The sequence below is a fragment of the Vombatus ursinus genome, unplaced genomic scaffold, assembly GCF_900497805.2.
Source record: "Vombatus ursinus unplaced genomic scaffold, bare-nosed wombat genome assembly UNPS02014816.1, whole genome shotgun sequence".
NCBI classification, from domain to species: Eukaryota; Metazoa; Chordata; class Mammalia; order Diprotodontia; family Vombatidae; genus Vombatus; species Vombatus ursinus.
Window position 1 is genome coordinate 27,065,911 of NW_020954594.1, and position 23,345 is coordinate 27,089,255.

Genomic DNA, 23,345 nt, shown 5'->3' on the forward strand with positions numbered 1-23,345 from the left:
AGAGAGAGAGAGAGAGAGAGAGAGAGAGAGAGAGAGAGAGAGAGAGAAAGAGAGTGTCTTTTATTCACTGTGAAATTTTAAAGGTCTGTACTTGCCCCCTAAAGAAGGGAGTTTTCTGCCTTTCTGAAAACTTCATCCTTTAATCCAGTAATAACTTTGGTCAATGACAGCAATGACAGCAGGAGTTTTCAAAGACAAAGGTCAGGTTCAGCTCAGCCTACTCAACAAAAATCATTTTTCTCCATTCAAAAAAAAGCCCAGCCCATGTCTCTCCTTGGTATTATTAAATGTGTTGAATTACCTAATTGGGGAGGGTTGGCGAGCAAATCTCCAATCATATATCAGAACTCCAAAACTGACTCCATTTCCAAGTTGATCTTGGTTGAATTCATGGTAAGCAGTCTGACAACTAGAAGTAAGGTGCTTATGCCTTCAATTCTAACATGTTAAAGAATTTTAAATTAATTAAAAGTGTTTAAAATAATATCACTAGAAACTTAAGTAGTGAAATAACCTAAATTCTTTTCAGGAGCTTAGAAGACAAAAAATGAGTACTTTGTGTTGAATCTCATCCTTTACTAAATTTCTAGCTAAATCCTGGGCTCAGGATGTTTCTGACCCAATGCTGAACTCTGACTAAGTAAAAGCAGAATTTTGTCTCCCTGTAAAAACAAAATGTTTCCTATTAATAAAATGGTGCCCTGGAAAAGTTTCTTAACTTTGTATGGGTGAGCATGTTATTGCCAAAATATAATCCACTTACTCTGACTCATCTTAACATTAGGTCAACTATTATTTTATAAGATCCATTAAATACCCACAGGACATGAGGTTCTGTAGAAAATATCCACCAAGATACTACCCTTTGGTAAGGGCGTAGAGTGTGCAAATACTGGGGTTGCTTCAAATCAGTAACATATATCTTGGTTAGTTATTCCTTCCTCAAAGGAAAGAAATGAATTTAGGAATAGCAAAGGTGAGATAGTGGCAGTGTTTGAACTTTTGGCCCTGTTATCCCATGCATCTAAGGCTACATCAGGGTGTATTTGAAGACTTACCTTACAATGCAATGTGGCATAGAGATAAAAGAATCTGGGGGGGAAAATGGTATTTTGAAATTAGGATGTAATTTAGAAAGTAGTTGAAGAAAGAAGAAAGAAAGTTGAAAATATGTCTTCTGTAAAAATCCACTTTTATTACTGAAGTTTCAAACATAGTAACCAGGGGTGCCTGTGGCCTCAAGGCCACGTGTGGCTTTCTAGGTCCTCAAATTTGTCCCTTTGACTTTGAACAAAAGAATTTGTTCTGTAAAACTTGTTGCGTAGGAGAAGTCAGCTCTTCTTAAGTGATTTCAACCCTGGGCTAGGGGTGCCCTAGTTTTTAAAGATTAGCACTATTTTAAAGCATAAGATTTAGAGCTTGAGGGGTCTTAGAGCTGCTCTAGGCCAACCATCCTCATTTTTCAGATAAAGCAACTGAAACTTAAAGAAATTAAGTGACCTGGCTATGGCCACACTGTGGCCAGTGTCGGAGTTGTTTGGAATAACATAAGCTTGTATGGCCATTTGGCCTACCTAGGCTATCGATAATACCAGTATGCTCCCATTTGATAGTCAACAATATAAGCTATTCAGTGACTTGTTTTTTTCTAGTGATAATTTAATTTGAATTAACAGGAGGAAAAGTCAATCTACATCAGAAAAAAGGCTGAACTAATGTATATATTTAAAGAAATGGTGGGTTTTTTTTACCTTACAATACATAGCTAGAAACATTTAACTGAGAGTTGCCAAGTAGGGGGCTTAGCGGAGATCTATTTTAATGAATAAAGATCATTGAAATAAGCATATTGTTTGCATGCAAATAGTTGTACCAAATTTCTTGGAATCTTGGAAATATTTGTTCCCTTAAATAGATTTAACACTCAGTCCACACTACCTCCCTACCCCATCTTGTTTACACTATAAATTAACTTAACAAATTCATTTTTTCCTATGAAGTCAAAGCCTATACAGTGGAGTTGGAAGTAATGAGGTTCTGTGGTTTTAAGTGATGATCTGGGAGCAATTCTATTTGTAAATACCCTCTTGTCTTCTTTTCATTTCATTTGCAAAATGATTTATAAGTAAGTTGTTAAATTATGAATTGAATTGAACTTCTCTTAGGTTGTTAGTTAATTTTGCTGTCTTTTTTTGGAGGGGTGCAGGGGGTTCCATGTGCCTTATTCTTTTTTTTTTTTTTTGATGTATTGTTTATTTATTTTTAATGTTCTTTTTTTAAAATTTTCAGTTCTAATTTTTTCCTGCCCTCCAGGCCCTCCCCCACCCACTGAGAAGACAAGCAATATGATGTCAATTATACATCTGAAATAATACAAAACATATTTCCATATTAAACATGTTGTAAAAAAATCAAGAAAGAATTTTAAAATGAGACTTCAATTTTCCTTTGGAATTCATCAGTTTTCTCTCTGGAGGTGGATAGCATTTTTCATCATAAGTCTTTTGGAATTGTCTTGGATAACTTTATTAATCAGAGTAGCTAAGTCTCACAGTTGATCATCAATACAATATTGCTATTACTAGGAATGGTGAACTCCTGGTTTTTCTCACTTCACTCTGCATCAATGCATATAAATCTCAGGTTTTTCTGAAACCATCCTGTTCATCATTTTTTTGTAGTACAATAGTATTCCATCACAATCATATACCGCAACTTGTTTGGTGATGTTCCAAATGATTGGCATCCCCTAAATTTCCAATTCTTTGCTACCAAAAGAAAAGAGCTCCTATAAATATTTTTGTATATGTGGGTTCTTTTTTTTTCTTTGATCCCTGTGGGTACCCTAGTAGTGGTATTGCTAAGGTATGCACAGTTTGATAGCCCTTTGGGCATAGTTCCACAATGTACCAGTTCACAACTTCAACAACAATGCATTAGTGTCCCTATTTTAATTTTGCTCTTTATTGTGTTTCTAGATTAATTTCTTTTCTATAACTCTCTTCACTACTATCTTTTTTCACTCTCCCTGTGCCTTGATATTCTTTCTTTATGCATTTTAAAATTATGCTTTTATTGACATAGTATCTCTCCCTACCCCCCCATTTAAATCAATTAATTAAAAAAATTATTGAATACTTGCCTTATTAAAAAACACTATACTGAGTGCTATGGAAAGTAAAAAAACAGACATAAGACATGGTCTCAGCTGTCACGGAAATTACAATCTAGTCAGTAAATAAAATAAGACATATGAAAGTATATATGGTGAGGCATTTAATACTCAATTGTGTATGTGTCCTCACCCATTTGGTGGTTTCTTCCATCAATGCCAGACTATCTTGTGCCACTCTTATCCATGGATGATAAATGCCAGATAAATATAACAAAATGTAAGAGTTATAAGAGAAAGAGATGACTGTGGCTTGAGTTGACCAGAAAAAAATTTCACAAATGAGTTGATATTTGGAAAATGTACTGTGCATAGATTATGACTAAATTATCTACTATCCAGCACCTAGCATGATACTTTTAAAATAGTAGGTATTTAATGTATGTTTGTTAAATAGGTTAAACCAACATTTAAGGAACAGAAGATGAAAGAAAGTACCAAAGGAGAGAGAGAAAAACACTGATAGAGGTGGAAAAAGAATGATGATAGCTTGATATTCAAGTGCAGATCAATGATTTAGGGTAGTGGTGCCAAACATGCAACCTGCATGCCCTCTATAGCACTCCCAAGGGTGGCCCAAGTCAGATTAAAATATAATTGGGAAATAGTTAGCAAAATAAATATAAATATAATATTACATTTTAAAAATTAGTCAATATGCAGTTTGCAGGGATTTTTATGTATAGATTAGTGGTTCCCATTTCCATTTAACCTGACACCACTGGTTTTGAGGAGTTTTACAACAGTTTGCTAGAAAGAGTATTAAATTTAGAATCAGATGATCTGTGTTTGAATCTCAGTTCTGCTATTAACAACTTGTATAGCCTTGGATAAGTCATTTGATCTCTCTCTGTCTTAGTTTCCCCATCTGTAAAATAAAGGTGTTTGTCTAAATGATTGCTAAGTTCCCTTCCTCATCTAAGTTGTTTGATCCTGCAATTTTTTGCTTCAAAAAGAGGTTGGATGATAGTATCTCTAAAATCCCTTCTTATGTGAGGATATTTTGGTTTTGAGGTCAGAGAAAGGGAGAACTTCAGGAAGAAGGGAGTACTCATAAGGATCACAAATTGCAGAGAAAGAATAAAGTTTGAGGAAAAGGTATTGAAATTATTGAGTAGGAGATTTCTAATGATTTAGAGCAATTTCAATAAAATCAGTAAGCATTGCTTTGCTCCTGGATAGCCCTGATTTAGTTACAGAAAATAGATAATTTGAAGTCATAGATGAATTTTGATGAGACAATGATTGCATCCTTGTTTCTACCACCTCTCCTTTCAACAATACAACATAGACTTTTTCTCACCTGTGCCAAGGATGTTCATGACAAAACAAGTGTGTTTACTATTCCCCAAAGAGATCAAATAAAGGAGAGAGGACCATATGAACAAAAATGTTTAAATTAGAACTTTTTATTTGGAGAAAGAACTGGAAACAACTGGGAGACAGTTGCTCATCAATCAGGGAAAGTCTGAACAGATTTAATATATGTTATTGTAATGGCATATTATGAAATCATAAGAACTTATGAAAGGGATGATTTTAGAGAAACCTGGACTTATATTAACTTAGGTGGAGTGCAGCAAGCATAAAAACAATCTATACAGTTATAGCAATATTATAAAGAAATTTATTATAAAATTATAAAGAAAAAGAACTTTGTGAGATTTGAGAACTGATCAACACAGTAACCAGTTATGTGTCCAAAGGTCTCATAATGAAGCATGAAGCATGCTACCTGTCTGAAAGTCTGCTATACTGTCTGAAAGAGGGAAGATGAACTCAGGGTACAGAATGAGACATGTATTTTTGGACATGGCAAATGTGTAGATTTGCTTTGCTTAATTTTGCTTACTTGCTAAAAGGATCATGGTTTTTTTTTTCTTTTTTTCTTTTTGGTTTTTTTTTGCAGAGAAGGGGTTGAATAAGGGATTGGGCATCAGAGAAGAGCTAGCAGTTTTGTTGCTGAAAAAGAATAGGTCACTGAAACATTTGAAAAAAATGCACAGGAGAGAATAGAGGGAGTGAAAAAGAAACATGTTGAATTTATCATATACTTTTTTAAAAAGTAAGCTGTAATAGAAATTTGCAGTTGCACATTAAAAAAATCAAGGTAAATTTAGAAATGAGGTATTTTTCCTTGACAAATGATTTGTCTCTATATAAGAGAAGGGAAAGAATTTGGATAAATAAATAACAGATCAGAATACTTTAAAATAGAAACAGATAAGTACAGGTTGGGTCATATTGAAAAAGCATTATAATGAACAACTATGGGGCAGCTAGGTGGTACAGTGGATAGAGTACCATCCCTAGAGTCATGAGGACCTAAGTTCAAATCCAGCATCAGACACTTATTAGATGTGTGGCCCTAGGCAAGTCACTTAACCCTGAGACAGAGAGAGAGACAGAGAGACAGAGAGAGAGAGAGAGAGAGAGAGAACAACTGGGGCCTCTGGGTTTACAATAAAGTGAATTTTCCTTTCCTCCAAGTGAGTTTTCCCCTTTTAAATCATGCTTATCTTCCATTATCATTCTTATCTTCCTGGATTTACTTAGTATTTTACAATGTGGTAGATAAAGTGGTGGACTAGACCTTTATTTGAATCCCATCCCCATTAGTCACAAGCTGTGACATCATTGACAAGTCTCTTAACTTCTCAGGTACTTATCTTTCCTTAGCTATAAAATGGGATTAATAATATTTGCAAGGTTTTTTGTTTTTTGTTTTGTTTTTGTGGGGGAAATGGGATTCAAACTTTCAAGATTGTTAGCCATGTAAATGCGAGCTATTAGTTCCTTGTTTGGTGGGAATTTAGTCTAGGTAGGACAGTCACCCAGACATCAGTGCAAGAATGTCTAAATTTTTTCAACCTGGTATTCTCTCAGTTGGAATTCATGAATTTAGCAAGGCATAGTAAGAAGGCTTCGAGTGATGAAGAGAAATGGTGAGGCAGCATTGCCTTTCAGAAACCACTCCTTGCTAGCCCTGAACATGGCATCAGTTTGTGTTCAAGGTATGTTAGGAAGAAGGTTTTCTAGAGCAACAGGAATGGAAAATGATAGAAATGATAAGACACAAAATAATCCTTTTGGGGAGCCATCTGTCTTGGAGCTGCTATTTGTCTACATTTGCACTTGTCAAATACAGAGAGATTATCACTTGGGAGAAAAAAAATAATCATCCAAATAACCTTGGAGATCTAACTGCTCTTTAGAACTTTACTTTTTATTCACCCCCTTCCCCATCTTATCTCACTGCCTATCTTTCAGGGCCTTCTGTTTTGCTGCTAATTTATCCAAACTTTGTTTACCCTCTTATTCAAGACTAATCATTTGGCAAGGGTACAAGATGCCTTCACCCAGATTGCTCTCTTTCTCTGTCTGGTTTCCAACTGTGTCTGTGACTGCCTTATCAGAATGCACCACCCACTCAGTGGCAATAAAGTTCCCCAAATCACTTTCCTGCCACTCAGAAGGGTTATGGATAAAAATAATGAGTTTCAAGTTGATAAACACCCCAGGAAGAAATTGGTTGGCAAAATACCTTTCTTTCAGTCAAATCTCCCAGTTTTCACCCTACCAGAAGAAGCAAGTATTATGTAAATCCCCCTGGAAATAGCCTAATGTTCCTACTTTATTTTTAAGTTCCATTTGAGTAGAGTTAGGTAAGGCCTTTCTCCTGACATAAACTCTTAAGAGAATTAACCAGATTATCTGTCTCTGACATTTCAAAAGTATAGCTAATGCACCTTATTACAGCCTTTCTTTTTGGTAACCCCAGGAAAGAAGAGGGTGGGAGGAATAGATTAAGTGCCATATGTTCCTGTGAAAAGTGGTGGTGGGTTTCTGTGCTTTCAGAAATTTTTGGGAAGTTTTAGCAAAGGGCCGCTTTAAGCCTTGAAGGTTAATGTGTTCCTTGGTAGTGTTTACGTGCTTCTTCTGTGTGTGTGTGTGTGTGTGTGTGTGTGTGTGTGTGTGCAGGTGCATTGTTCTCCATTAAAATATGGAGAGTCATTCTCATTTTCTTGAGGGAAAAATCAATTTGATGTATGTTCCCTCCTTCATGTACATTTCCTTAAAGCTATTTTCTTTGCTTTGTATTTATTATGAATAACTTCTGAAAAAGAGCATGCATTTTCTTCATCTCAACATAGTTACTACGTTACTTTGATAGTTCCATGAAAAGATCAATGTGAATTCTCTTTCTTCTTATTCAGATCACAATGTATGGATGTCTTCTTATCCTGTATAATTCTTGTCGGTCTATTCTTGTCGGTCTCCTTCTGCATAACCAACATAGTACTTGAGTCCTTCCTCTCATTCTCTTGTCAAACAGTAGTCCCTGCTTTAGTATTATTTGCCTCTGGCATGCTTTGTGCTTTGTCATTCTGCATCTTTGTCTTGTTGACTTAGCTGACCTTTTTCTTTGCAACATCTTTTTAAGCTTTACTGCTTGTCTTTTTAATATACATATTTTTTAAATATAGAAAATGATTTTCCACTTAAGTTTGCCCCTTCCACCATTTGTTGTTGTTGTTCAGTCATTTCAGTCTTTATGATTCTTTTTGGGGGTTTGCTTGGCGTAGATACTGGAGTAGTTTGCCATTTCCTTCTCCAGCTCATTTTATAGATGAGGAAATTGAGGGAAACAGAGTTAAGTGACTCGCCCACGGTCACACAGCTAGTAATTGTCTGAGGCTGGATTTGAACTCTGGAAGATGGTCTTCCTGAATTCAGGCCCAGCACTCTATTCATTGTGCCACCTGGCTACAACCTATTTATAATTACCATGCATTTTTCCATTTGCCCTTTAAAAAAACATTTAGTAACATTTAATCATAATAACCATAAATGTATCAATAATTTATGTTCTCTCACAATGGAAAACATGACACTAATATTATCTCAAGTCAACTACATCACCAGGAACCATTTACTGAACCTGAATTTGTATGTATTAATATGGAATTATGGATGTGACATGGTCTGATCTTGATGCATTTAGAGACTAGTTGGAGAAATATAGCATCTACTACCTAAAGGATTAATTGCAAATTTCTTATCAAGGTCTTCAAGATTCAAAACAATCTTGTTCCAACTTACCTTTCCAGGCTCATCTCCCTCATGTTTTGTTCAATCTAATTTGACTACCTTGTTGTTTAGTCATCTAGTTATGTCTGACTCTTCATGACCCCGTGGATCATGCTATCCATGGGTTTTTCATGACAAAAATAGTGACCATTTCTCACTGCCTTCTTCAGCGAATTAAGGCAAACTGAGGTTCAGTGACTTGCCCAGGGTCATATAGCTAGTAAGTGTATAAGGTAAGATTTGTACTCAGTTCTTCCCTACTCTAAGCCCAGCACTCAATCCACTCAGCCACCTAGCTGCCTCTTAATTAAACAGATGCTAAGTAACTTGTCCAAGGATACACAACCTAAGAAGTGCCTGAGGTCACATTTGATCTCAGGTTTTCCTGACTCCAGGCCCAGCACTCTATCCACTGAGTCATCTAGCTGCCACTTTGACTACTAGCTGTTCCCAAACCTTGTCTTCCACTCTTTCATCTCTGTGCCTTCCTGTGGCCATACTGATGCCTTGGAAGCACTTTTCCTATACCTCTTTCTCTTTCTTACAGGTACAGCTCAGGTGTCAACACCTCCAGGAAAACATCTCAAATGCCAACAGCAAACAGGGATTTCTCCTCTCTTCAGTTCTCTGATAGCACTCTGCCTAGATGCTTTTGCCTCTTGTCATATCTTATCTCATATTATATTTTTGTGTGCGTGAAATCACCCACCACCCTTAGATATCGTAAGCTATTTGAAGGCAAGGATAATAATTTTTCATCTTGTTCTCCCCAGCTTGTAGTACAATCCCTTGAACAAAGTAGGCATTAATAAGGGTTTGTTAAATTAAAATGACTACGAAGATGGACTCAGTGACTATATTGAGTGAAATGAGCCTAAAAATTTACACTGAATTTGAGTTTATTTTTTTTTTAATCTCTGTACTGTATACAAAGTGAAGGCTCAATAAATATGTGTTAACTGTGAACTGGAAGAGTTTCTTCCACAGAGATCAAGTTGCATTGAATTTTGAGTAAGCCTAGAATTCTTCCCTGGCAGAAAAAGTTCCCTTATACTAAGTATTTGGCTCATAAGTACGTAGATTTTGTTCCCTGTGAACCATTGTAGCTTAAGGCTTTGTCATAACAAAGCTAGTCAGCCACAATTAGTAGCCACATAATATACATAACACTTAATAAGTCACTTGTCAATTCATTCATCAATGTCCTTTGCCTAATAGATATGTGCCAGCCATACTATGCAATGCTTTCAAATTCCTTTGACTTCTTTCAGAAATGGCAAGAAGTCCTGTTAATTCATTTCCATTTCATGGGGGATTTTATGCAGTAGACCATTCTTAGAAGTCAGACTTGTAGAAGTCTGAATTATTAACCCTTGAGATTTCCCAATAATAATCAAATCCTTATTAATCTATGTCTCTTCAGACAGTTGGAAAACTGTCAGTTTTCAGTTTCAGTTGGAAAAGCCATTCGAGATATAAAATGTATGCTGTATTTCTTATCCTAATCTTAGCTGTCCAGTCACCTGGAGCATACCTTTAATTAGGATTAGGGTTCAGTTGTTCACAGAACTTCATTTCACAGTATAGTTTCCCTTTATGTAAAGTGCCTTTAGAATTGAACGTTTTCAAAGGAAATAAATACTGCTGATAGAGGGAACAGGCAATAAAAGCATCATCTGAAAATTTATTAATGTAACTCTGCAGAGCTGTTCAATATGGAAGATAGCCTGTAATATTTAGGAGTGTTTTGAGTGAAGAATAATGTGTAGTAGATTTAAATTGATATGCCAGTGGTCATGGGTTCATATTAGAGACATAAAGAAAACACTTTTTTTTCTCTTATCCATCATACACATTTAATCTAGGGATTTTACTGTATGCTTAGTGCATTTTGTAAGTCAAATCCATAGATGAAAAAGGGGAGTTTTATATGTTTTTCCTGACAGTAGTAATGTTAGACTCTGAACAAATTGGGATGTTCTTTAAAAATCCTCTGATTTATCGAACTCTTCTTTTTCCCCCTTCAACATTTAGTATGCTACAGCTGAACAAAAGCTGCCAGCTATCCTTGCAAATGTTGTTTTGGTATTTGCTGAAGTGCTATCTAAAGTGACAATATAGTCTGCACACCCTCCCCACCACTGGAAAACAAATGAGTAAATAAATCATGGAAGCAACCGATGCCCAGTCAGCGGTTGTCAGGCAGTATACTGGCCTATAAGTTCACATTTAACTTGGATTATTCTACATTTTTCCATTATGAACTAATTCAGTTATTAGTAATAAGGTAAGTGGTAGTTCTTTCTTAAGCTCATTTCAATGAGAGTTGTCAGGGTTTAGCATTGATTTCTTCCCCCTTGCCCCTATCAAAAACCAACTCAGTTGAAGAGAAGTCTTTCAGATTTTGGAGAAATGTTCCCAGTGGGCACAGTTCATTGCTTGATGAAGTTCAGACATTCCTAAATGGAATTCATCAATAAGGTCAGAACTATTCATTCACAGAGGGGGGGCAGGGTAGAGAGGGACAGGGAGAAGGAGAGAGAAAGAGATTTTTGCTACATTCTAGTAGAAAACCCTTAGCATCACTAGTTCTGCTACCATCCAAGGTGGGTCCTATGAAACATGACTTGTGATGTTCCTCTGTTGTTATGTGTTTTCTTCCTGCAAAAATGTTATTCATTAATTTTGACATCAAGCTTAAGAAACAACTATTTAGAATTCTTCTTCCACCTTTGTAGCAGACTTTCTGCAAAATGTTGGATAAATTATATCTTCAGATTATTTCATTTCACTATCTGCAGAATGAGAATAACTATCACCACAAACCTGTTTTATACAGATTGTTAACCCCGCATGTCACCATAGAAAAAGTGATGGGTCTGGCATCAAAGTACTGGAGATTTTTGCCAATTGCAATATGTGTGACCTTTGACAAGTCACTTAACCATTCTGGGCCCAAGTTTATTCATCTGCAAAAATGAGGGGAATTAGTATGAGGACTTCTAACGTCCTCCCGCTATAAAACTCTGATCTTATGACAAAAAAGTATTCACAATTAGAAATATAATGAAAGGGGCAAAAATGGAATATTAGTTACTATGTCACCACCATTCTCACATTTCTTTGCTTACACTCTGGGGTTCCACCAAGAAAAATCAGATTCCATTTGGAATTTGGTCACTAGGTTGAGTTTTGAATTTTTTTAAGTAGATTCACTCAGAGGGTAAATGTAGGAAGCAACATTTTTTGATCACATTAGCAGTTAGAGGGTCAAGTAACTTGGATTCTAGTCCTAGTTCTATCACTTACTGGTACCATCTTGGACAAGCCAATTATTCTTTCAGAGACTCATTTTCCTCACCTATAAAATGAATTCGGGGAGGGGTGTGGAAAGCTATGTGTATTAGATGACCTGTAAGGTATATCTTCCAGCAATAACATGCTGTCATTCTGTACATAATATCCAATGAATATTTAGAAAGTCCTTTGTTTAACTCATGCTTAATTCTACTGCTTTTAGATATTTTACAGACAGAAAATGACATTTGTGAAATAAAGGGTTAGACTAAATGGCTTCTGAGGTCAAATTCATCTCTAAAATTATATGAGTCTCTGACGGTACAGAGTGAGGGAGGAGAGATTTAATGAGGAGAAATAAAGTCAGGCTTTTGGAAAAAGAGGCAAGAACCTTAAATTTAAGCTGGGTATCTCCTAGAGTAAGAGATGCCATCAAAGAATTTTACCATGGAAAGAAGAGTTGAGCTAATCCCAAGGAGAAGGTGAGACAAAAGGAGGACAGCCAGAGTGCTCCGTTGGTACCTTGAAATGTCAAGAGAAAACAATTGGAAAGCCTCCATCCCAGATCACTGAATGGAACTCTTTCCCCTCTCCAGTAGCATTTATGGGAGCACATGTACAAGAGTTACCCATTATGTACATATTCATGGGTGCTGATCTTTATCATTGGAAGGAACTTAAAAATCAGTAAGTTTACAGATCCATCTGAGACAGCCAGTCAGTCAACAAGCACTAATTAAATACTTCCTCTATAGAAGGTATATGCCACTGTGTCCTAGTTGCATAGACTAGCTATGTTAGAGCTAAGTAAACTTCCTTTGGTTAGCCGTTCAGTGATTTATAAGTGCCTCACTTTGTCCCAACATCAAATCTTAAATAAGAGAATGCTGGCATTATGCCTGCCCCTAACATCTTGACTCGGTAATGAGTTTCTCCTAATAGTTGGGCTTCAGGCAAAAGCTGCTTGTCCATTTGTCAGGTATATTGTAGCAGGAATTCCCTTGTAGAAATGAATTGAAATGGCCACTGAAATCTCAAAATTCTCTCTGTGAACTCCAGTTTGTATCATACTGAGATATTTTATCACCTTGATAACTTAGCCTGGAAAGCAGGTAGTCCTAACACAAGTAAAATGACTTTAGGTTATACATGGCAGTGATGCTTTGCTCTACATGGTGTGGCTTTCTGAAAATTTCTCCTTCTACAATGAATACTAACTAGTTAGCAATCAACAAATATGCTGACTAACTGGAGGTTCCTCATCTTTCTCTTTTTTTTTATAAATTTTTTTAATTTTTTTTTTTTTAGGCAATTGGGGTTAAGTGACTTCCCCAGGGTTACACAGCTAGTAAGTGTCAAGTGTTTGGTGTTTGGTCTGAGGCCGGATTTGAACTCAGGTCCTCCTGACTTCAGGGCTGGTGCTCTATCCACTGTGCCACCTAGCTGCCCCTTTCATCTTTCTCCTGTAGTCACTGAACTGATATATCCTCTTTCTGTTTGTTGATTGATGCCACTTTATATAGGCCTGATGATTTCAGGGTACTTGAGAACAAAAAATGAGCCCCACCCCCCCATTAGTAAATGAATCATTATCCAACTTAACACTAAGAGAAACTCATAGCTTTGAGGCATGGGTTATGTACTGACTGACAAGGAAAAAAACAAAACAAAACACCATTGATCTGAACCTGGATGCTAACTGAGCTCCTAAATCTTTAGTTTTCTGAGCACAGGCTGATATTTATTGAGGCAAACAAATTTATGGTTTGAACCATGTATGAAATATGAAGGAAGTGAAAGTTGTTAGTGTAGTGGCCTTACTTTTACTCATTCTCTGCTGATTAAAGTACATAACAATGAAACTAGGTCACCTCTAGAATCAGCTCACATTTGAACACTTGGAGGTAACCAAGAGTGGACCTGACTTAATTTTCTTGATTTTTTTTTTCATTAGGAGTGTATGCTTAGCATATATTTTACTTGGAATTAAACATGTATTTCTGGTTATACGTTTCTGTGAGTACCCACTAACTAGGTAATTAATTGCCATAGAAACTAAAATTGTGATTTAGTTACTGATTGAAGTGTAACATAAGTGATTGGATAGAATATGTATATTGGAATTTTAAAGATAATCTTATCGTGCTTATTGTGAGTACATAAATTCAACAATTATTCTTCTTAAATTGTAAATCATTATTTGCCTAGAAAGACTAGTCACATATTTTCTTTCCATCATTCCCCCCCTCTTCCCTCCTTTTTGTCTCTCTGTGGCCCTTCATTCACTCATTTATTTTATCTCTTTCTTGCCCTCCCTTTCACACTAAATATATACTTTAAATCTTGCTTCTCACCACTATCCTTCATTCAGCCATTTACCTGAAAAGGTGGGCAGAAGGATAAGAGGTTAAAAAGACAGGTAATCTTTTCATTTCTTTTCTTTATGGACCACTTAGAATGGAGCCTGGGGCAGTGCATTCACAAAGTTTTTGACTAGTTCTAGAACAATATGAAATCGTGTGTTCCATATCACTTCCTGAGTTTCCTAAAATGAGGACATAACATAAGCCTTGTCTGTGTCTAATGGTTTTTAGATGGGGCTGAAAATGAGCACAGAGTATTATGATTTGTATGTTTTCAACCTTTCTTCTTGTGCTCTTGAGTCTCTCCCTTCTCAATTCCTGGGTGACTGTTCTCCTTCATATTCCCCTTCCATTTGGCCAGTAGTATAATATAATGGAAATACACTCCAACTTGAAATCAGGAAGACCTCGGGTAGAATCCCACCTCCAGTAATTCCTAGCCAAGTCACTAAACCTACATGGGTCTCAATTTGATCATCTATAAAATGAATGGGTTTTACTCAATGAAATCAAGATTCTCCTAGCTGTAAATCTACAATCCCAAGATCTATACTTGCTCCTTTCCTTTTAATTTTAAATATGCATGTTTCTTTTCTCTTGGAAACAAAAACCTTCACTTGATCCTACTGCCCTCTCTAACTACCTTGTAATTATCTCCTTTTTACTTCCAGGCTTTGAAAATGAACTTCTTTTATTTTCTCTACCTTTTTCCTCTTTACTCCTTAGCAATTGGGTTTCCATTCATATCACTAACTCCATTGAAATGGCTTTCTGGAAGGTCATTATTAATTTGCTTCTTGCCAAATTTTATTTTTTTTCTCTTCATGCCCTTTGACCTCTATGTAGCAGTTGGCATGTTTTCTTGATTCTTTCTTCTTCATTTGCCTTGCAGGGTACTACACTATTCTGTTTCTACCTTATGCTGTGATGATACTTCCTCCTCAGTTTCCTTACTTGGATCTTTTTTTTTTTCCTACCTGATACCCTTCCGTGATTCTAAGATTCCTACAGTATTTATGCCCTATAGTTCTGGCTCAGTCCTAAATGAATATAAAATCCACATATGCAAAATCTCAATGATCTACTTACTCATTGGTACTTCTCTCCCCCAGTTCTGCACAGAGGTTTAAATATATGTTTTATTTATTTTGTTAAGTATTTCCCTGTTACACTTTTTTTAAAAAAATTTAACTTTCATTTTTTAAATTTTGAATTATATATTCTTTCCCTTCCTCCTGTGGTATCAATTATACATGTAAAGTCATACAAAATATTTCCATATTAGCCACGTTGCAAAAAGAAAACACACATAAATAAATAAGAAAATAAAGTGAAGAAATTATGCTTCAATCTGTGTGCAGTTTGTCACATCTCTCTCTCTCTGTCTCTCTGGAAGTGGATAGCAGTTTTCATCCTACATCTTAGATCATTTTCTTGATCAAAGTAGCTAAGTCTTTCACAGCTAATCATCCTTACAATATCACTATTACTGTGTTCAATTTTCTCCTGGTTCTGTTTGCTTTATCTGCATCAGTTCATTTAAGACTTCTTAGGTTTTTCTGAAACCATCTTGCTCATCATTTCTTGTAGCACAATAGTATTCTATCACAGTCATATACCACAACTTGTTCAGCCATTCCCCTATTGATTAGCTCTCAATGTCCAATTCTTTGCCACCATAAAAAGAGCTCTTACAAATATTTTTGTACGAATAGGTCCTTTTCCCTTTTCTTTGATTAGTAATATTTCAGTCCAGCTGAAAAAATGAAGAATGGAGAATTTTGAAGTATAGTGAGAACCTGGAAACTTTTGCACAGGGGCAGTTACACAGCTATCTCTCAGAGCTGTTGTGAGAAAAGCACTTTGAAATCATTAAAGTGGTCTGTAAAAGGGATATAATGTTAATATGGCTATTTGGCAATAACTTCAGGCCCTGTAGCTAGAGGGCCTGGGGTGTGTACAAGAGGGATGAGAAGTCATACCAGAATGGATATCTCTTTCCTCTGGAAATTAGCAGCTCTCTTTAGCTTCCAGAGGGCTGTCAGAGATGGGGTGAGAAAGAAACACCCAGCAGAGATGGAAGACTGAATAACAACATTTTATGGCCATCCCAGGGCTATACTAGAAATGCTGGAGTGTTGAAAAAGCTCAAAAGTGGAGGTGGGAAGCAGGGTTCAGAACTACTCTGCTGAGCTGAAGGAGCTAATTGGTTTCAGACTTCACAGAAGCCTGAAATCACCATAGTCCCAATCTTTCATGATATTACATTTTCCCACAAATTAATTAAATGGTTGGTTGTCCACTGACTTTAATGATCCCATTTTGAGGAGCTGGGCTGTTCAAAAATCAAAGCTTTGGTGCCGATTTTTTTTTTTTTTATTATTTCCTTTACAGTTTAGTGCACAGCTCAAGGGTAAGCTCCAGCGTGTGGATAAAAGTGGATTAACTACATGACACCACCTGAGGCATTTGCTAACCAAGTCACTTCTCCAGCTAGGGAGCAGACACCTGCATTAAAAGGTGGTGACCCACAAGCTTGCCCTGTCACGGGGATCAAATGGGTTACCTATTGTGTTTGCTAATAATGTAAGTGACATTTAAAGTGTTTCCAGTCAAACCTGGCCTCTAGTTGACTAAATAATGTGGCGGCTGCAAAATTATATACTTTATTTCTGGGCTCTTGTTCACTTTTTTGTGGGATTATGGAACGTGATCTTGATTTACTAACTTCCCTATTATTGTATAGGGTATCACCATCCTTCTAATCACTCAGGCTCTCAAGCTAGGTTGTAAATCTTGACTCCTTAGTTGCCCTCACTTGCCACCACCCCCATATCTAACATGTTGCCAAATCCTGTTTCTGTCTTCTCAAATCTCTCCCATGTATCCCCTTTACTACTCTGAGACAGCCACCACCTTGCTATAGGTTCTCATCACCTCACAGCTGGACTATTACAATATCTTTCTGGTTGGAATCTCTCCCTCAAGCCTCTGTTCCTCCAGTACATCCTCCCCTCAGCTATTAAAATGATCTTCCTAAAGCCCATGTCTGACTTTGTTACTTCAGTACTAAATAAACTCCAGTAGCCCCCTAATACCTCAAGGATGAAATGTAAAATCCTATGTTTGCTTTTAAAACCTTTCACAACCTGATCTCCCCCTACCTTTCTATATTCTTACACTTTGGTCCCTTTTACATACTCTGTAATCTAACAACACTGACTTTCTTGCTATTCTTCCCATATGACACTCCATTTTAGTAGTGGTTACCTTCTCACTTGCTGACCTCCATTCCTATAATGCTCACCCTCTTCCTCGCTTTCTCCTGGTCTCCCTGGCTTCCTTCAGTACTCACACCAAATATAGCCATACTCAAGAGAACTTTTCTGCCCCCATTACCCCAGGGCTATTGCATTTCTTCTAAGATCACCTTCATTTTACCCTGTACATATCTGGCTTGCACATCTTCCCCACTAGACTATGTGCTCCTTAAAGGAGGTTTTTACCTTTCTTTCAGTCCTAAGAACTTAGCAGTACTTGTCACAAAACAAGTACTTAATGTTGATTTTATTGTTTTAGGAAAAACTGTCAGAGGAAGAAAGGAAGCACAAAGAAAATTTGGAAGATCTACACATGGTGGTAGATGAGGACTCAAGGAGTGAAAGCAGCAGTACAGATGAGGGGAAAGAGAAGACCAAGTTTCTGTTAGAACGATTGAAAGCTCTAGAGGTAAGGAGTAAAACAACTTCACACATAAAAAAGGACTCTACTTCTCTTATTGGCATTGAATTGCAGTGAGTTGTAGATCTTCCCTTTCTCATTCATACAGACTCATGTTACATACTATTTCCAATCACAATTCATTTATTGAGGGTGAAGAAAAGAAAAATTTTCCTACAACTAAAAGGGTCTTTCTGTATCAAAAGTTACAGGGTTTTTAAAATATTAATTAATTAATTTATTTTTAGTTTTCAACATTCACTTCCATAAGATTTTGAGTTCCAAATTTTCTCCCCCTTCTTCCCCTCCCCCCACCCCAAGATGATGTGCAATCTGATATAGGCTCTACATATACATTCAGGTTTTTTAAAAGCATATATTAAGTCATTTTTATTCACTTCAAGGCTTGTTGGATCATTACTACTTGGGCTAGAAAATGATGATACTTTTGACAATTTCAAGTTGCTAAATTTCTAATTGCCAAATACTTAGGTTGATAATGATAACTAAAAGACTGACCTGCATTTTTTTTGTAAAGCTTTGGGAAGACCCAGTGAAATGTTTGTGTTAGATACAGTAGCCCAGTTTTATTCTGTGAGATGAGTCTTAACAATAACATGATGCAGTAGAAAGAAGGTGGAATTTAGAATCAAACAAGTCAAGGATCAAATTGTACATTTTCTATTTATTGCCTGTGTGACCTAGGTAAGTCATTTGACCTTTCTGGGCCTCAGTTTCTTCATCTGTAAAATAAGAGTCTTTGGATTAGATGACCTCTTAGATCCTTTCCAGCTTTACATTGATGATCTACTCTGCAAAACTAGATAGAAGTGTTTTTGACTGGTTCTGTTCTGGTGCATTTCTTGACTATATGTTAACCTCAGATGACCTTTCATCTAAAGTCAGAGGCTTATATTTTGATATCCACTGTAAACACATCAAAATTCAATTGATTACAAACAATAAAAGTTCACCTCCCTCATATTCCTTTACTATGGAGGTGATTACCATACTGAGTTGGGTTCTTTTTGACTGCTTCTAATTTTCCCAAGCAGCTCATGGTAAGATTCATTTAGAGATCTTACTTACAGCCTCAACTTTTTTCCCATTCTGATTCTATTAGGTTCCTTTCTCAAATTTTCTTTCCAGTTTATCCAGTTGGATATTTGTCAGCCTTATATTTAATCAATTTTGTCTCTTCTGATCTTGATAGAGTGGATAAAATGACGAAAACAAATATAATTGGAAAAAATACTCATGTTTCTAATTAGTTATCATAAAATGACATGTAGGCCGTCAGAAATGTAAATACAGATTAAGTCCATTATGTTTGCCTTTAAAACTACTTGAGTTTATGTGATTTCTGAGGTGTAAGTAAGTAGTAAATAAGAAAGCAGTAAGGCTCTTTGAATAACTAACAAAGTTAATCTAAATGTATTTTTTTTTAATTATCCATGGCTCCATTTTAAACCCAACTAGGAGGAGTTACTACTTGTCTGAATATTAAGGATTTTTTTTAATTGCACTTATTGTGAAAAATGGGAATGCAGGGGATCTGTGGAATCATCTTCTAAAGAGTTTGGTTTTTAGACATTAACTTTAACTAACAATATTTTAATTCACATTTAATTAACATTAACAACATTAACTTGATGATGGACTAGATGCATTTCTAGAATTAAGGAGAAGAACTGAGTCATATCTTAGTTTCTTTTTCTTCCCTAGAATCCAATTCTAATAGCTTAGTTTACATAAAGCAGTGTGTAACCATGGAAGAGAAACTATACACATCCAGGCCTCCATCTCCTCATTCATAAAATGCAAGAATTCAAATATATGATCTTTCTAGCACCTCATATAATGCCTGGCATATGGTTGGCACTCAATAATTATGTTGAAAAATTAAGTCTTTCCATCTCAAAATCCTAAGTAACTTGCAAGTGCTTATTTATTTTAGTAATTAATGTGATCATTTCTGACTCTTAAGCAAATTTATCAAGATAGTGAATAATTATGTTTCTTTTTAAGTTCCCAATAGCAAAAACCCTTAAACACTCACTGGATTTGTAAAGGAAAAAGTAGACATTCTTGTTCTCATAGACTTTGTAAATATGATAAATATTTTTGAATCCAATATTGGTTAGATCACATATGAAGACACAAAACAAACTGTGACATTGAAAGGTCTTATTAAATTACATGACTGTGATTATGTATGATTTTTTCATTAATTTCCTTTAGTAGAGATATAGGTGTTTATTTTTTAAAGGTTCTTGGATATTATATGTGACCCTCTTTAAAAAAAAAATTTTCACTACTCTTTATTCTTGTAGAAAATGCCAAGGCGGGCATCCAGGTGGTGCAGTGGATAGAGCACGAGCCCTGAAGTCAGGAGGACCTGAGTTCGAATCAGGCCTCAGACCAAACACTTGACACTTACTAGCTGTGTGACCCTGGGCATGTTACTTTACCCCAATTACCTAAAAAATTTAAATAAATAAATAAAAAATAAATAAATAAGAAAATACCAAGGAACTTTAGCATATACACATATTTAGGTATGTGTATATATATAAATACATATATATGGCAAATATTGGTCTCATTTTAAGTTTACTTTGAGCTATTGAAATTCAGTAAGCAGTATACTATTTCATTTTATTTTTATTATATTTATAATGTGTGTTCACTATATGTTGTCCTTTGGGTACATTTAAAGGCAAAATGGCTATAACTTTTATAGTTTATAGTCTAAGACTACGACAGATTAAAAACACTGACTCACTTAAGAAAAAGTCTACCTTGGGAAGATGCAGGGGTGAGTCAACCCCAACAAATTCATAAGCTACTATGGTGAGGAGCTTTGTTACTGTAAAACAAAGGTTTAGAAATAAGAACATTCTTCCCAACATATTTTTTTTTTAAAAATACAGCTAGATTTGAAATTGGAAATGGCAGGCTGGCAGTTGGGATGGGGAACAGGAGATGGCTGGTCAATTGGCAATTTATTTTGTGTGTGTGTGTGTGTATGTGTGTGTGTGTGTTCCAGAAATGGGAAATTTAAATTTAGGGGAGGTCCTGATGACAAAAAGTCATTTAGCTTTCTCACTTAACCCTAAAAGTGCCAAAAGGTAGAGTAAATGTGGAAGGGGAGGAAGACTTTTTTTCCTATTTGCTACCTTTCCTCTTCACTATCCTCTTCTTTCTTTCATCAGTGTATTATTTTCCCACTAAGGCACTAGCTTGCCAACTGTACGTACCTAATTATGTTTGCTAAATGAATTGAATTGAATTTACTATTCTCTTGGTGGATTAAGTGCTTTCTGAGTTAAGTGAAGATGGGAGTAGAGTTTTAATCTTTATATTGGGAGAATAGAAAGGCATAGGATTAGGATATGTTCTCTGCCCAGCCAGAGTCACACTTAAATACATGCAATACTCTTGTTTCAAGTCCTCAGGTCTTGAAGAATTGCTATTTTTAGTCTTCTGTTAATCTGATGACCCAATGGAAGAACATGAGAAACTTAAAATCCAGCTTGCTTCGAATCCTCCTTAGGTCCTTCATGTATTCTAATAGGCTCCTTGCCTTTGGGAATTTTTTTTTTTTGGTCACATCATAGATTTGGGTTTTTAAGACTTTGTTATTTGTTATTTAATTTTATTATTGGAATACTTATTTCTCAATAATAATCAGGTAGTATTTACTTCATTTTGGCCTCCTCATTTGAGTAATTGGCCTCAATTAATTGAAATTTAATTTGGTTAACATTTATCTTAAGCACCTACCTTGCAAGGAAGGCACTGCTTTAACTCTGGATATACAAAGACAAAAACTAGCCCAACTCCACTCTCTCTTACAGAGGCACCATGGCATAGTAGAAGAGTAATAGTCTTGGAGTCAGGGCAAACAGGACCACTGGCTAGTCATGTAAACTTTCAAAGTCTTTATCTTCTTATCTGTAAAATGGGGGCAATAATATCCATATTACCTAAGTCACAGGGTGATTGCAAGAATCAAACATGATAATGTATGTACAGAACTATATAAATATAGACTATTGTGATTATTGCTCTTTAATTGGATATAACATGTACATAAGGAAGTATCATACAAGGCAGAATATTATAAGAATAAAAAAGGAAAGATTAAGTTCATGTTCAAGTTTGATAGTAGGGAATAGTAGACTTTTTACTCAGTTATCCTTGGCTTTTCTTAAATACATGTAATTATTTGAATAGCTATTAAAAAAAAAATTTAGGCAATCGGGGTTAAGTGACTTGCCCAGGGTCACACAGCTAGTAAGTGTCAAGTATTTGGTCTGAGGTCTGATTTGAACTCAGGTCCCTCCTGACTTCACGGCTGGTGTTCTATCCACTGTGCCAACTAGCTGCCCCTTGAATAGCTATTTAGAACTGTTTATTAATAGCTACTATATTTGAAAGATGATGTAAATTTTATAGTTTGATTAGAAATATATTTTGGTATCTTATTAATTAGTTTTAAGTGTTCCTAGTCACTGATTAGTCTGATTTTACCTTTACCCAGAATTGAATTGATTCAATCTAGAATCTTTTAACTTAAATCAGAAGCCCTATCCTTATGTACATAGTACTAGAACACAGGAGCTCAAAGCAGCTTGTTATCAAAAGCCCAGGCATATACCTTCCCTCTAGTCTTTATCCTTTATCATTACCGCAACTTACAATTCATTCTCGATAGGCTCTTAGTTAATGAGAGGGATGGTTTAATTTGTCCTTCCTAGCATTCCTTTTCAACAGAGACAATCACACCATGTTCTCTTGTCCCCTGAATCTTTTTCCATATTGTGGCAAAGCAGGAAAAGAATGAAAAGCGACGTAGAGCATGCTGTTGCTAGTCTGTAATAAAATGCCATAATTGTCTTTTTTCAATGAGTATTTTCTGTTAGGTCACTTCTAAGTCACACAAAGCTCCTCTGGCTAGCAGGTATTTACCTGCTAGGAATTTACTGATTAATTTGCATCGGGTAGTTTCCTAGCAACTGTCACAGAGACAATTAGATTTAAAAAATGGTTTTCCTTTTAAAAGGCTTTATGTTACAAAAATTCCAAAATACGTGGGATATCCTTTTTAAAAAAAAAATCAAAGCAGAACATAAAAGGTTTTTCAACAGATAAAGTGATTTCTCCACATCGGGTTGGAGAGCAAACATGCTTCAAAAATAGGAACCTCAGAAACAGAAACTGGTTGAGTCTATGAGTCTAGGGAGATTATCTAAACTTAGACAAGACAACACAAATGTTTACTTACAAAGATGATTTCCCCACTAACTTCCTAAGCCTAGCTATGGCATTCTAGGCAGCCTCTCTACTTCTTGCCTTGAGGACTGAAATAAGTCAGTAAACCAGCAGTTATTGAGCTCTTACTATCTTTCAGGGAGGACTAACACAGATGATTTCAAATTTTTCTTTTACAGTTAGCATTCCATTATTCCTGGGAACACTTAACAAGAGCCAGAGAGCATTCAGAATGTTTTAAGGCCACTACATGATTTTATAATTTTTATTAATGATAATAACTAACATTTCTATAGTGCTTTGAACTTGTCAAAGTACTTTACCTATATTATATAGTTTGATCTTCTCAATAATCCTCTAAGGTAGTTGCTATCCCTATTTTTCAGATGATGATACTTACGGTAAAAGAGTTTAAATGACTTACC

The 23,345-nt window shown here is 35.8% G+C and overlaps 1 protein-coding gene across 4 annotated transcripts in view; it reads left to right on the forward strand.

The window, feature by feature from the left end:
• NCKAP5 (NCK associated protein 5) overlaps window positions 1–23,345 on the forward strand; it is an 859,247-nt gene that overhangs the window by 654,589 nt on the left and 181,313 nt on the right. For all 4 annotated transcript variants that reach the window (XM_027835634.1, XM_027835633.1, XM_027835635.1 and 1 more), the window contains one exon: window positions 17,503–17,652. In XM_027835634.1, the coding sequence (XP_027691435.1) occupies window positions 17,503–17,652 (150 nt within the window). The remainder of the gene's footprint in view (window positions 1–17,502; window positions 17,653–23,345) is intronic.